The sequence below is a fragment of the Nansenia antarctica genome (genome assembly GCF_963989245.1).
Source record: "Nansenia antarctica genome assembly, chromosome: 2".
In the NCBI taxonomy this organism is placed as follows: Eukaryota; Metazoa; Chordata; class Actinopteri; order Argentiniformes; family Microstomatidae; genus Nansenia; species Nansenia antarctica.
Genome location: NC_137675.1, coordinates 35,705,573 through 35,719,156, shown reverse-complemented (window position 1 = coordinate 35,719,156; position 13,584 = coordinate 35,705,573). Strand labels below are relative to the sequence as shown.

At 48.3% G+C, this 13,584-nt stretch overlaps 1 protein-coding gene across 1 annotated transcript in view; it reads right to left on the bottom strand.

Annotated features, from left to right (window-relative positions):
- Positions 1-5,332, bottom strand: part of ldb3a (LIM domain binding 3a) — a gene marked incomplete at both ends in the record, with an annotated part of 145,563 nt that extends 140,231 nt beyond the window's left edge. The window contains one exon of the mRNA XM_080523011.1: positions 5,237-5,332. Coding sequence (XP_080379137.1) covers positions 5,237-5,332 — 96 coding nt within the window. The remainder of the gene's footprint in view (positions 1-5,236) is intronic.
- Positions 5,333-13,584: the final 8,252 nt, after the last annotated feature.

The window sequence follows — 13,584 nt, the reverse complement described above, 5'->3', positions numbered from 1 at the left end:
TCCATTAGCTAAAATATGTAATTTTGGCTTTACAAGTGTTAACATGTCATTTTATGAAGTTTTAATATGTTTTCGGGCGAGAATGTAACCACATATATTCCCAAAATGTGTCCAGTTTACCAAAATAACCCGTTTATATATCTGATCTGACGATTTTTTGGGTCTTCTGTTCGCTAGCTGCGTTCGTAAATTCGCCCTGGAAATATGATCAGCACTCATGGAATGCCTCTTGTCCAATCAAATTACCTGGTCCCTTTATGACGTTGCACCCAGTGTGCACTCCGGCGCTCTCAGAGCGATTTTACGAACGCACCCTACGTTGCTTACCTTCACTCACTCGACAGAAATATCGTAACATAATTACAACACGTTGTAAAATTATTTGGGGGGCCAACATCTTTAGCTAGCTCAAGTAACTAGCTTACTATATTGTTGTCTTAACAGTTGGTAAAATAACATGATTAAAATAAATATATATGAGCAATAACATATCGTGGGCAAGCACTACAACCAACTTGTCCGTCTGAAGCTACAATACTGGGATCATTCGTGATTGGGCTACAAGCAGTCAAATACTAGGCGAACATGTGTGTAAGACACAAATAAACTTGGATTTCATGCATTTCAAGTGGCATATTTGTAATCATGACGACTAGCCTGGTCTAAGAATGCATTTCACCATGTTCATTCCCAGTATAGTGAAAATACCACTGCTCATCCGTGATCAGACTTAGCTGGGGTGCTGCAGCTGAAGAGTATAAAATAGAGTGCAAGAAAGCAGCATCTGCACACTCAAATCTGTGCAAAAAACGATGTTTATTGCAAGCTTTCGGTCCCCAGGCTATCGGACAATGTAAACAAAAGCTGTATGACAAGTTTGTATGACGCAGTTTGACGAGGCTGAAAGCGCACAGGGTTGCCAGATGGGATTGACAATTTACAGCCTAAACTTTCTATAACCTCAAAATCAAGTAGCCCATTCGGCGGTAACCCGCCCCATCTGGCAACCCTGGACGCAACTCTGCAACCCTGGACGCAAAATGCATTTTGGGAAACAGGACCCGAGCTAGTGTCCATCGTAACTGACTTAAATTTTACCTGAAGTAATTGCTCACATACTAAATTTCTCGCATACTCATACTGTACAGTGTGAACGCACTACATACTCAAAATCTACGTCATATCTAGTATGAGTAGTATGCTAGTATGCTATTCCGAACACAGCCTGTGTTTGTTCCCCTGGCAGTAAGGAATGGTGACGAGGAACGAAAGAGCGAATCCCAGCCGAGCGAGCCCTCGAGAGAAAGAGAGAGAGAGACCAAGCGAACATGGACGCTGTCTCTGCCGGCGCAGTGCGGATTCCTATTATTTACAGTTTTATGACATTTTGAGTTTGCTGCGATCGCGCCAGTACGCCTACGGGGTGCTGAGCTTTGTCCAGAAACCAATAAATATCCAGCTGATTACTCCGCTCCTCTGTGTCGACCTCCCTCTGTGCTCGAAACTGCTACATCTGGCACCCAACGTGAGGCACAGCAGTGGAGGTCGGCACAGGACCAGGGGAGCATGGAATCACCATTGGGCCAGGTAGTGACACACCTGGTCCACATGCAGCGGGCCCAGGAGGAGATGTTCATGGAGATGGCACGGGGCCAGGCCGAGGAGCGAGCCATGTTCCGTGAGCTCCTGGACCGGCAGCGGGCACCAGAGGGAGTTCACCGGGTCCGGCCCCAGAAGATGGGGGAGCTGGATGACCCGGAGGCCTTCCTCGCTACGTTCGACCGGCGTTATTCCAGGTCATCTCCCGGGTGGGGATCCCGAAAGAGATCCTCACCGACCAAGGCACTAACTTTAAGTCACGAACACTTAGGGAACTCTATGGGTTGTTAGACATTAAGGCGGTCCGAACGAGCGTGTATCACCCAGCCACCGACGGGCTGTGTGAGCGGTTCAATCGGACGCTTAAGTCAATGATCCGTAAGTTCATACACGAAGATAGTCGTAATTGGCATAGGTGGTTAGACCCTCTGTTGTTCGCAGTGCGGCAAGTACCCCAGGCTTCCACGGGGTTTTCCCCCTTTGAGCTCCTGTACGGGCGCAAGCCACGGGGCGTCCTAGACCTGATTAAAGAAAGCTGGGAGGAAGGGTCTAGTGACAGTAAAAATGAAATACAATACGTCATGGACCTACGAGCAAAGCTCCACTCACTGGGGGTTATGTCACGGGAGCATTTGCTCGAGGCCCAAGAGCGTCAGAAACGGCTGTACGACAGAGGGACTAGCCTACGCAATTTCACACCGGGAGACAAAGTCCTCGTATTACTGCCCACGTCTAGCTCTAAATTACTCGCCAAGTGGCAAGGGCCGTTCGCGGTCACACGGCGAATTGGGGATGTAGACTACGAGGTAGTGCGGTCGGATAGAGGGGATAGCACACAAATATCTCCCCAAAAAATTGAACGACGTGGTCCCTGTTTCCCTGGTTACGCTACTTCCCGAGAAAGACGAGTTCGGGCCGGAGGTCCCAAAAACTAGTACTAGTGCCCCGGCCTGCTTAGGCGACCATCTCTCGGCGTGCCAGCGGGCGGACGTTGATAAATTGCAACATAGTTTCGCGGATGTGTTCTCCCCTATACCCGGTCGTACTCGCCTCATAGAGCATCATATAGATACGCAACCGGGTGTTACGGTACGTACGCGGCCATACCGGCTGCCGGCTCACAAACGAGACGTGGTGAGCCGGGAATTAGACTCAATGCTAAAACTGGGCGTGGTCGAGGAGTCGCACAGCGACTGGTGCAGCCCCATCGTGCTGGTGGCAAAGCGCGATGGGTCTGTACGGTTCTGTGTTGACTATAGAAGGGTGAATTCTGTGTCAAAATTCGATGCCTACCCTATGCCCCGGATCGACGAGCTCCTGGACCGGCTTGGCACGGCTAAATATTATACTACATTGGATTGCACGAAAGGATACTGGCAGATACCATTATCGCCGGTATCCCGGGAAAAAACTGCATTCTCTACCCCGCGGGGTTTATTCCAGTTCACCGCGCTTCTATTCGGGTTGTTTGGGGCCCCGGCCACGTTTCAGTGGCTGATGGACCGTATTCTGCGGCCGCACTCTGCGTATGCTGCGGGGTACTTAGATGACATTGTCATCTATGCGGACACCTGGCCGCAGCATATGCAGAGGGTAGCCGCGGTGCTACAGTCGCTGAGGCAGGCGGGGCTGACGGCTAACCCGGAGAAGTGCATGATCGGGCGGGGGGAGATCCGGTATCTGGGGTTTATCCTGGGGGCCGGGGAGGTGCGGCCGCAGGTGGATAAAACCGCCGCGATCGCCACCGCCCCACGGCCCAGGACGTGAGGCGGTTCCTGGGACTGGCCGGCTACTACCGGCAGTTTGTGCCGGGTTTCTCGGAGTTGGCCAGCCCCCTTACCGACCTCACCCGGAAGGGGGCCCCAGATCCGGTCCAATGGAGTGAGCTGTGCCAAGTGGCGTTCGACGGGATTAAGAACGCCCTCTGCGGAGAGACAGTCTTGTATGCTCCTAACTTTGATATCCCTTTTTCTCTGCAGACAGACGCATCGGATAGAGGGCTGGGGGCGGTGCTGACCCAGCAGGTGGAGGGGGCCAACCGTCCAGTGCTGTACCTGAGCCGAAAGCTGTCGGAGCGGGAGGGCAGGTACAGCACAGTGGAGAAGGAGTGCCTGGCCATTCGGTGGGCGGTCGGCACCCTCCGGTACTACCTGCTGGGACGCTCGTTCACCCTCTACTACCATGCTCCCCTGCAGTGGCTCCACCGCATGAAGGATACCAACGCGAGGATCACCCGCTGGTACCTCGCGTTGCAACCCTTCAACTTCAGGGTGGTCCATAGGCCGGGGGCACAAATGGTCGTGGCCGACTTCCTCTCCCGGGCAGGGGGGGGGGGGAAGTAGGCTATCGGCCGGATGAGTCCCCGGCCTTGGTCTGGCGGTGGGGGTATGTGGGGAGCATGGCGCGTTCTGGCCTGCAGAGGGAGCCAGACTGTCGGTGAGAGATGGGTGTCGGGGCTGATTACGGACAGGTGTCAGTAATCAGCCTCAGCATCCAGCCGTTTGTTTTTTTCATTCTTTTCTTTTGTTATTATGATGTATGTATGTATAGAATGTTTACAATTGTTCATATATGATTTTTGTGTCGGACCCCAGGAAGACTAGCTAATGTCATGGCATTAGCTAATGGGGATCATAATAATCAACAAAAAAAAAACATTAGACAACCACCACCCCACTAGACAACCACCACCCCACTAGACAACCACCACCCCACTAGACAACCACCACCATACTAGACAAACACCACCCCTTAACCACCACCTACTAGACAACCAACACCCCACTAGACAACCACCACCCCACTAGACAACCACCACCCCACTAGACAACCACCACCACCTACTAGACAACCACCACCCCACTAGACAACCACCACCCCACTAGACAACCACCACCCACTAGACAACCACCACCCCACTAGACAACCACCACCACACTAGACAACCACCACCCCACTAGACAACCACCACCCCACTAGACAACCACCACCCCACTAGACAACTACCACCCACTAGACAACCCCCACCCACTAGACAACCACCACCCCACTAGACAATCACCACCCCACTAGACAATCACCACCCCACTAGACAACCAACACCCACTAGACAACCACCACCCCACTAGACAACCCAACATTAACATCCTGGTGATATCACACACGTGTCCCAACATTAACTTCCTGATGATCAAATCAAATCAAATTTTATTTGTAAAGCGCATTTTTTACAAGATGCAACTCAATGCGCTTCACATACTGACAGAGCCGCAAGCAGGCAAAAGTAAAAACCTGTACACTATGTAGCCAGGAAAATTCCCTTGCAGCCCTCTACTCATAGAGCGACTACTAACCAGTTTGCCTACCAGCACCCACCGGTGGACCCCCACACCCCCCCTCGGGGAGTCCCCGCCGCCCCACACACCCAGCCCGCCCCACCACCAGCATACCCGGCCCAGCCAAGCAAGCACAGACCATAAAGGCCCCGCACAAGGACGGCCGTGATATCACACACGTCCCAACATTAACATCCTGGCAATAATATCACCACGTAAAATCCTCTAAGTGTACGTTTTTATGGCAAGGGATAGGTCAACGGAGGAGCGATCCTATTGGCTCAGGAGTCCTCAGGTCTTACCCTGGAGATGGTCAGAGGCATGTTGAAGTCCTTCCCCCCCTGCAGCCTGAAGCCCCACGGGGCGGGCCCGCTCAGGGAGATGTTGTACGTAGCCATTCTTCCAGAGTCTCTGGTTGCTTGGTCTTTCTCCAAGGTGGTGATCAGAAACAGAGCTGGGTTAGCTGAAACCTGGTAGCCTCTGAAAGAAGGGGAAAAAAGGTGTAAAAAAAGAAAAAAGAAGAAGCAAAAAGAAAAAGAAAAAGAAATACACAAGAGGACTTGAAAATATCTAGAATAATCTCCCCTGAAATGTCTATTATTGTATTATTGAGAGCACAGCAAACCAAAAAAATACCCCAATACAGCCAACAGACAAATAGGTATTTTACGCCCACCCCGTTTGGTGTGAGAAAACTGCTGTATGTACGAGAGAAATACAGAGAAAGAAAGTAGAGAGAAAGACAGAGAGAGGTCTTGCCTGCTCAGAGGAGCTGCTGAGACTGTGCTGTGAGCCTATGAATAGACGGCCCGCTGCAGAAAGCAGTCGCACTGTGGCATTGTGGGGGGGGGGGGGCCTTATATGGCATGTAAGGGGACACCCAGAATGCCAGGACTCTCCCATGATTCAGAGGGCTAATATAACCCCCCCCCATTTGCATGCTAATATAGCCCTTAAACACCCGTCTCCTCACAAGTCAAGTCATACAAAAATCTGGGGGGTATTCCATCAACGTCGCTAAAGGAAAATCCAGGCTTATTATTATTATTATTATCTCACAAGACCCCCCTGATGATCTACCCCAGGTTCTGATATGATCTACCCCAGGTTCTGATATGATCTACCCCAGGTTCTGATATGATCTACCCCAGGTTCTGATATGATCTACCCCAGGTTCTGATATGATCTACCCCAGGTTCTGATATGATCTACCCCAGGTTCCAAATTTAAATCAGCTAAGAGACAGTAATCCATCAATGGCTATCAATAACAAGCCTCCCAAAGGAACAACAAGAGTAGTGTACAGACTAAAAACAAGTATAGGCTAAAATATAAACATTACTGACATTACTAAACATCACATCAAACTGTTCAAGCATAAAGGTTTTAGTATGCCTCTAAATACTGACATTACTAAACATTAGGCTACATCAAACCATGAAAACGTATTCAAACTATTCAAGTATAATGAGTTTTGTCAAGCATGAACTGACTTTTATGGGACATGCTATTCATCTTATTTTGTCCTGTCCATATCCACACTAGCTAGCATCAAGCTGGTAGCGATCTAGCTGCCTAGAATCACAAATAGCCACTGCATTAACAACATTTCTTATTTGATATCACTTTGTCACTCAATTGTGAGTGACACAGGCATATTATCACCTCACAAGCTGCACCCCGTCTCTGGAACTCTCTCCCTCAACCACTCAGAGACTCACCCACACTCCACTTTAAAATCCCACCTCAAAACGTACCTGTTCTCCCATGCATACAACCTTCCCTACCCCTAACCATCTCACCTAACCCTGCAACCCCAATACAATGAATTATTATTATTATTATTCAACAGGTGCACCCGATGCAGGGACTGTCATGACTCTTACTATCATGACTCTTACTGCCATGACTCTTACTGTCATGACTCTTACTGTCATGACTCTTAAGCTTCCTTCACACGGCAGGTCTTGATGCTCAATTCCGATTTTTTACACAGATCCGATTCTTTTGTTTGGCAGTTCACATTACTTTTAAAATGTGACCTATATTTGACCTACATTGACTCCTGTGTGAACATTCCATGGCCCTGAACAGACCCGCATGTGCAGAAGGACAATAACAATGACGTCAGGATGTCACACGCAGCGCACTGTTTACAGAAGTAAACGTTAACGTTATCTCATGGATAACATGATAACCAGCGGAAGCCGGCAAAGATATGAGCAAGTGGTCAAAAGAAGAAGGATGAGGAAAAAGAAAGCCAAATGCTTAGCTATGGCTTTTTGTAGAGCACTCACTACTATACTTGCATCTAGAGTGCAGGGTTGCCAGATGGGGCGGGTTACCGCCGAATGGGCTACTGGATTTAGCGGTTATAGACTGGTTAGGCTGTAAATTGTCAATCCCATCTGGCAACCCTGCTAGAGTGATGTAAAAGTCGCATTAAACGCGGGTGCGTTGCTACATATCAGACATGTATCCAATATAATACCACCTCTGAACGCGACCCAGGTCGGATTTTAAAAAGTCAGATTTCATGTGACTTGCGCTGTTCACACGGTCATGCATAAATCAGACCTGAGTCGCATGTCGGCAAAAAAAGGATTTGGGTCACATTTCACTGCCGTGTGAACGAAGCCTTACTGTCTTACTACTGAATGAAGTAGAAGCCTTACTGTCTTACTATTAAATGAAGTAGAAGCCTTACTGTCTTACTACTGAATGAAGTAGAAGCCTCTAGAACACTCTAGTTCCAGATGCAAAAGTGTATTTTAACTGACGGTTTCGGCCGTAGCCTTTGTCAAGTCTTATTAACAACATGATTAAGTGCATGACAGCCATTAAATAGACAGGTAGGCTAGATTGAATAGGTAACACCTGTGAGGACACACCTACGTGAGATTACAATTACGTCATAAATACATGAAAAGATAATCAAAACAATTGGTGTTACATATAAGCTATACACTGGCTCAAAATTCTGTGTCCATGAATAGACCCGTCAGTGAGGGCTGGGTGTAAATAACATGTAGCTGTAAGCTGGGAGGTCATCCACAGTGGTGTGTGTATGTGTGTGTGTGTGTGTGTGTGTGTGTGTGTGTGTGTGTCATCCACAGTGGTGTGACTTTATCAGCTAGTAGAAGGTATGCAGTGCCTGGGCCAGACAGGGTGTATGGTACTCAGACACTCTGGTCTGCTATCTCCTGAAAGAGAGAGAGGAGGAGAGAGAGAGGCAGAGAGAGAGAGAGAGAGAGAGAGAGAGGCAGAGAGAGAGAGAGAGAGAGAGAGGCAGAGAGAACATCATTCTCTCTATCTTCCTCACATGCTCAGCAAACACACACACACACGCGCGAACGCGAACTTCGTAAGCCATTTTTATTCCAGTAATGGAGCAGCTGGTTAATAATAATAATAATAATAATAAGAAGAAGAAGAAGAAGAAGAAGAAGAAGAAGAAGAAGAAGATGAATAACCTTTATTTGTATAGCACTTTTCCTGTAAACGTTGCAGCTCAATGTGCTCCAATCATTATATAATCATCATTTAATTATTTAGTAATTTAAAGTCATTAGACCTTCCCCTTGGACAGGTCCTCCGCTTCCACTGCTATGCCGATGACACCCAACTCCTCCAAAACCATCTCCCCTAACACCCACTCCACTCTCAGTACCTGCCTCAGCGACATAAACTCATGGATGCAACCCATGCCAACCAGGTCACTAAATCTGCTTTTTTCCACCTCAGGAATATTGCTCACATCCGACCCTGCCTGTCCTTTTCCGCTGCTGAAACACTCATCCACGCCTTCATAACTTCCCGACTCGACTACTGCAACTGTATCCTCTACGGTTTGCCTAATAACATCCTAAACAAATTCCAATATGTCCTAAACTCTGCTGCCCATCTGCTCACCTCCACTCGCCGCCGTGACCACATCACCCCTTTCCTCCAAAACCTACACTGGCTCCCGGTCAAATACAGGATCCAATTCAAAATCCTACTCACCCCTTACAAAGCCATCAACAATCTGGTCCCCTCCTACCTTGCCGACCTCGTCCCCCTCCACACCCCCTCCCGTTGCCTCAGGTTTGATGACCAAACCAGACGTGGGGTGATAGGGCCTTTTCAACCGCAGCCTTGTCCCTCTGGAACACCCTCCCCAACCACATCAGACAAGCCAACACCCTCCCAACATTTAAACAGGCCCTCAAAACCCACCTCTTCAAGCTTGCCTTCACCAGTTAACCCTCTCCCCCTCCCCTTCCCATGCGTCCCCAGCACTACCTTAATTAGGCCCCTATACTTTCTCTTGTTTATTTTTTGCTTCTTTTTATTATTACTACTCGATCTTTTCAGTTTGTAAAGCGTCTTTGAGTGTCTAGAAAAGCGCTATATAAGTCTAATGTATTACAGTTTTTCTCAGTTGCTTAAACACATTTCTTGAAACCTCCACCCATTTTCTCAAAACCTTAAACACAAATCCAAAAATTCTAACTACATTCACAAAACCCCAGACTTTCCTACCAAAATCAAACTATCACCTCAAAACCACTTATCCTGTGTTCAAAACCAAACACAGATGCAATAATTACAATACAGGGAGTTGAAGAAAACACAGTTGCAGAAGCGCTGAACAACTTCTTTGCCAAGTCATGGACTAAAACAACGCCCTACTGTGTTTTCCCATTACCCGGACCCCCCACTCAAAGTGACATCTGTAGCATAGGTGAGATGAAGCTAGCCCTTACTCAGCTGGACCCCCGGAAAGCAAGTGGGCCGGACGGTATTCCAACCTGGCTGCTTAAAGAACTGGCAGAGGACCTGGCTCCGGTCATCACACATCTGGCCAACTGCTCTTACCAACAGGGGTGTGTCCCCGATATATGGAAAGAGTCAAATGTCTGTCCCATACCCAAAGGCCAAGACCCTGGCTCAATCTCAGACTGGCGTCCCATCTCCCTAACCTCTTGTGTAGGGAAAACAATAGAATGATTTGTCTTGAAAAAGCTCATTTCCACAGTGCTCAACGTGTGCAAAAAAACAATATGCATATCTACCCAAGCACAGCACCACAACGGCTTTAGTTAGAGCAATGCACACCTGGCTCACTGAAACCGATTCCAAACCAACAATGGTGAGAGTACTGTTGGCAGATATGTCAAAGGCGTTTGACCAAATTGACCACGGGACCCTGATGCAAAACATACTGGACTTGTTACTGTGCCCATCTCTGACAGCCTGGATACACAGCTACATCACAGGGAGGAGACAAAGAGTGGTGGCAAATGGGGCTCATAGCCCCTGGATCGAAGTCACATCTGGGGTGCCACAAGGGGGGGTAGCTTCCCCATATGTCTTCCTCCTCTATATGGCCACCCGGGATGCTATGTTTGAGGACACTCTTGATGTGGGATATGCAGATGACATCGCGCTGTCGAGAGCAATTCCCATATCCAACATCATGTCAGACACATCAATGCCCCTGGAGGCACAAAGGCTGGACGAATGGGCAGCTAAGAACAAAATGACACTCAATGTGGGACCCACCACAACCTCCCCCGCTGATGCCCCTGTTGTGGAAACAACAAAGTATCTGGGATACCATCTTGATCAAAAGCTGACTGGAGATGTGCACATTGAGAAGGCAATAAAAACTGCCTCCAAGCGGCTGCACTATCTCACGGTCATGGCAAGACACGGTCTACCTGCGGTGACCTCATCACCATCTACACCACTCTCATCAGGCCGTGTCTGGAATACAGCTCAGTGCTCTTGGTGGGCTGCTCTAAAAAACAACAGGCTGAGCTTGAGCGAGTCCAGACACGTGCCTGCAGAATCATCAGAAGGAGAGCTGGTGAGATCTCACAACCCCTACCATCACTCCAGATCAGGAGGGAGGAGGCTGCAGTGAAGCTGGTCAGGAACATGCATGACGAGCAACACCCTCTGCACGACCTGCTACCTCCAACACGAGGCAGCTGCACTGCCAGGACACTAAGGAACCAGCTTAAGCTGGCTGAACCAAAGGCCAAGACCAACAGGCTGAAAAACTCAACCCTTCATACTGCAGTTAGGCTGTACAATGACAGTATCTAGACCCACAAAAAACACAGCATGGCTACCATGACTGCTACCTGCCCTTGCTTTGCCGCCTTGAAATATTTTTAACCTTAAAATTGTTGTGTACGCTGCTAATATTCTTTGTCATGTATGAATTATCTCTTGTCATGTAAGTTCTGCAGTTTTTCAGTGGGGCCTTGGCTCTGTCATGCCAAAACCTGGCACTGCCAAATCCTGGCAGGCCTAATCGTTTCGAACGCTCTTGCTAATCGTTTGCTAATCGTTCGAACGTTCGACGTGCGTTCCAGACTAGGTGGCGACTGTGACGTCATTCTACTGCGCTGTGTTTACTACCGCAGCAGATTAATGTGTGTATCTTAAACTGCGAAGACAAATGTAATCTTCTTGCACTTGAATAGCATTAAGGTTGATGCAGGCTCACTAGTCAGCTATATAATATATAACATTTTATATGAAAACACCTGCTAGCATGCTCATTTCACACGTAATTCGCTCCGCTAACGTAGTACGGAGTTGGCTAGTTAAACCACATCGCAGTGATAAATATAATTCCATAATCAGCAGGAAGAGAGCGCGGAGAGCACCTCGGGTTGGGAGAGCCCTATAAGACCCTGACTATCAAATAAAAGCAGAACGGAATAAACTTTATTAAATACAACGTTATAAAATGCAAGTGTGCACAGCACACACACACACACACACAGAGGAAATCGCGCAATCAGCAGGGAGAGAGCCCGGAGCGCACCCATGTCTCGGGCGGAGACCTTGGTAAAATCATATCCCCCTGTCCAATACAATGTTGGCAATATTCTCTATTGGTTAAGTGCTCCCGGTTTCAAAAGAAAGAAACGGAGGTCTGATCGGCAGATCATTTCTCATAAAGTTGCAAACGCAACTTGAGCCTTAGGGACTAAGCATCCTAAAACAATGCACAGCAATTCAACTTAATTTAAAAATGCGCGTTTCGTTCAAGATCCATTAGAATAGGACATGTACAGTTATAATAAGTACAGTCATATGTAACTTTTGGACTAGTATAGTAGTTGATATTGTAATAAAACGTGGATCCACCCAAATAGGGTGGGAGACCAATGTCAGACGATGAACAAACACACCACGAGTCCACACTGATTCAGAAAACGGAATAAACTTTATATATATACACAACACTTTGAAAATTCATAAGGGGGAATTCATCAGGGGGATAACGTTTGCAAAAGAACTGTACAGGTTACAATCAGGTATATAATAATAGTTAGGGAGTAACAAGTGCGTGGATCAAGGACTTCCTGACCGACCGCCCCCAGAGAGGCGGGTGGGCCCCCACACCTCCACAGCCCTCAGCCTCAGCACTGGGTCCCCCCAGGGCTGCGTGCTAAGCCCCATCCTCTACAACCTCTACACCCACGACTTCACCCCCGTCCACCCCAGCAACTACATCGTAAAGTTTGCAGACGACACCACCGTGGTGGGATGTATCTCGGGGGGGGACGAGGCGGCGTACAGGGATGAGGTAGAGCAACTGAGCAAGCTGTGCAAGGTTAACAACCTGCTGCTAAACAAGTCTAAGACCCAGGAATTCATCGTAGACTTCAGGAGGAAAAAGTCAGAGATCCAGCCCCTGCTCATCGACGGAGAGAGCGTGGAGAGAGTCTCAACCCTCCGATTCCTGGGACATCACATGCGGGATGACCTGGCCTGGAAGGACAACACAAAAGGCACCATCAAGAGGGCACAACAGCGGCTATACACCCTGAGATGCCTCAGGAAAGAACACAACAAGCAGGAGATACTGGTGGCCTTCTACCACGGCGCAGTGGAGAGCATCCTCACCTACGGCATCTGCAACTGGTTCCACAGCTGCACAACAGCGGAGAGAAACGCGCTACAGAGAGTCGTGAGAACAGCACAGAAGATCACCGGCGCCCCCCTCCCCTCTCTGGAGGAGCTGTACAACACACGCTGTCTCAGGAGGGCCTCCAAGATCTCCAGGGATCCGACCCACCCTGGGCACGTACACTTTGTCAGGCTGCCCTCGAACAGGAGGTACAGGACCCCGGCCGCTAAGACAAACAGACTGAAGAACTGCTTCTACCACTGGGCCGTCAAGGCCCTGAACACAGAAAAGGCCTAAGTTCTGGGCCCAGGACAGTCCGGACGGATTGTATGGCAGCTAGTGCTGAGGCACAAACATGTACATTTCAAGCCTGCAAACTGTGACACTTTAAAATAATGTGAAAAAATACTTTTGTGCAATATGACAACCCTAGTTGACTATCTGTGCAGTATAGTACAGTGGATTGTGTACATAGCCTTTATTGATGTAAACCAGCTCCCTACCTTCTTGTGATTTTATGCTTTTTCTATTTATTTATTTTTTTCCCTTTCCTAACACCAGGGGAGCCACCCCTCCTAAATTTCGTTGTTTGGTACCTGTACTGTAGCAATGACAAATAAAGTCCATTCCATTCCATTCCACATATCATTCACAAATTCAACAATAATAGAATAAAGTCAAATAAGTAAAGTAAGTAATAATAATGTAAAGGGGGTAACAGCTGGGGCGTTA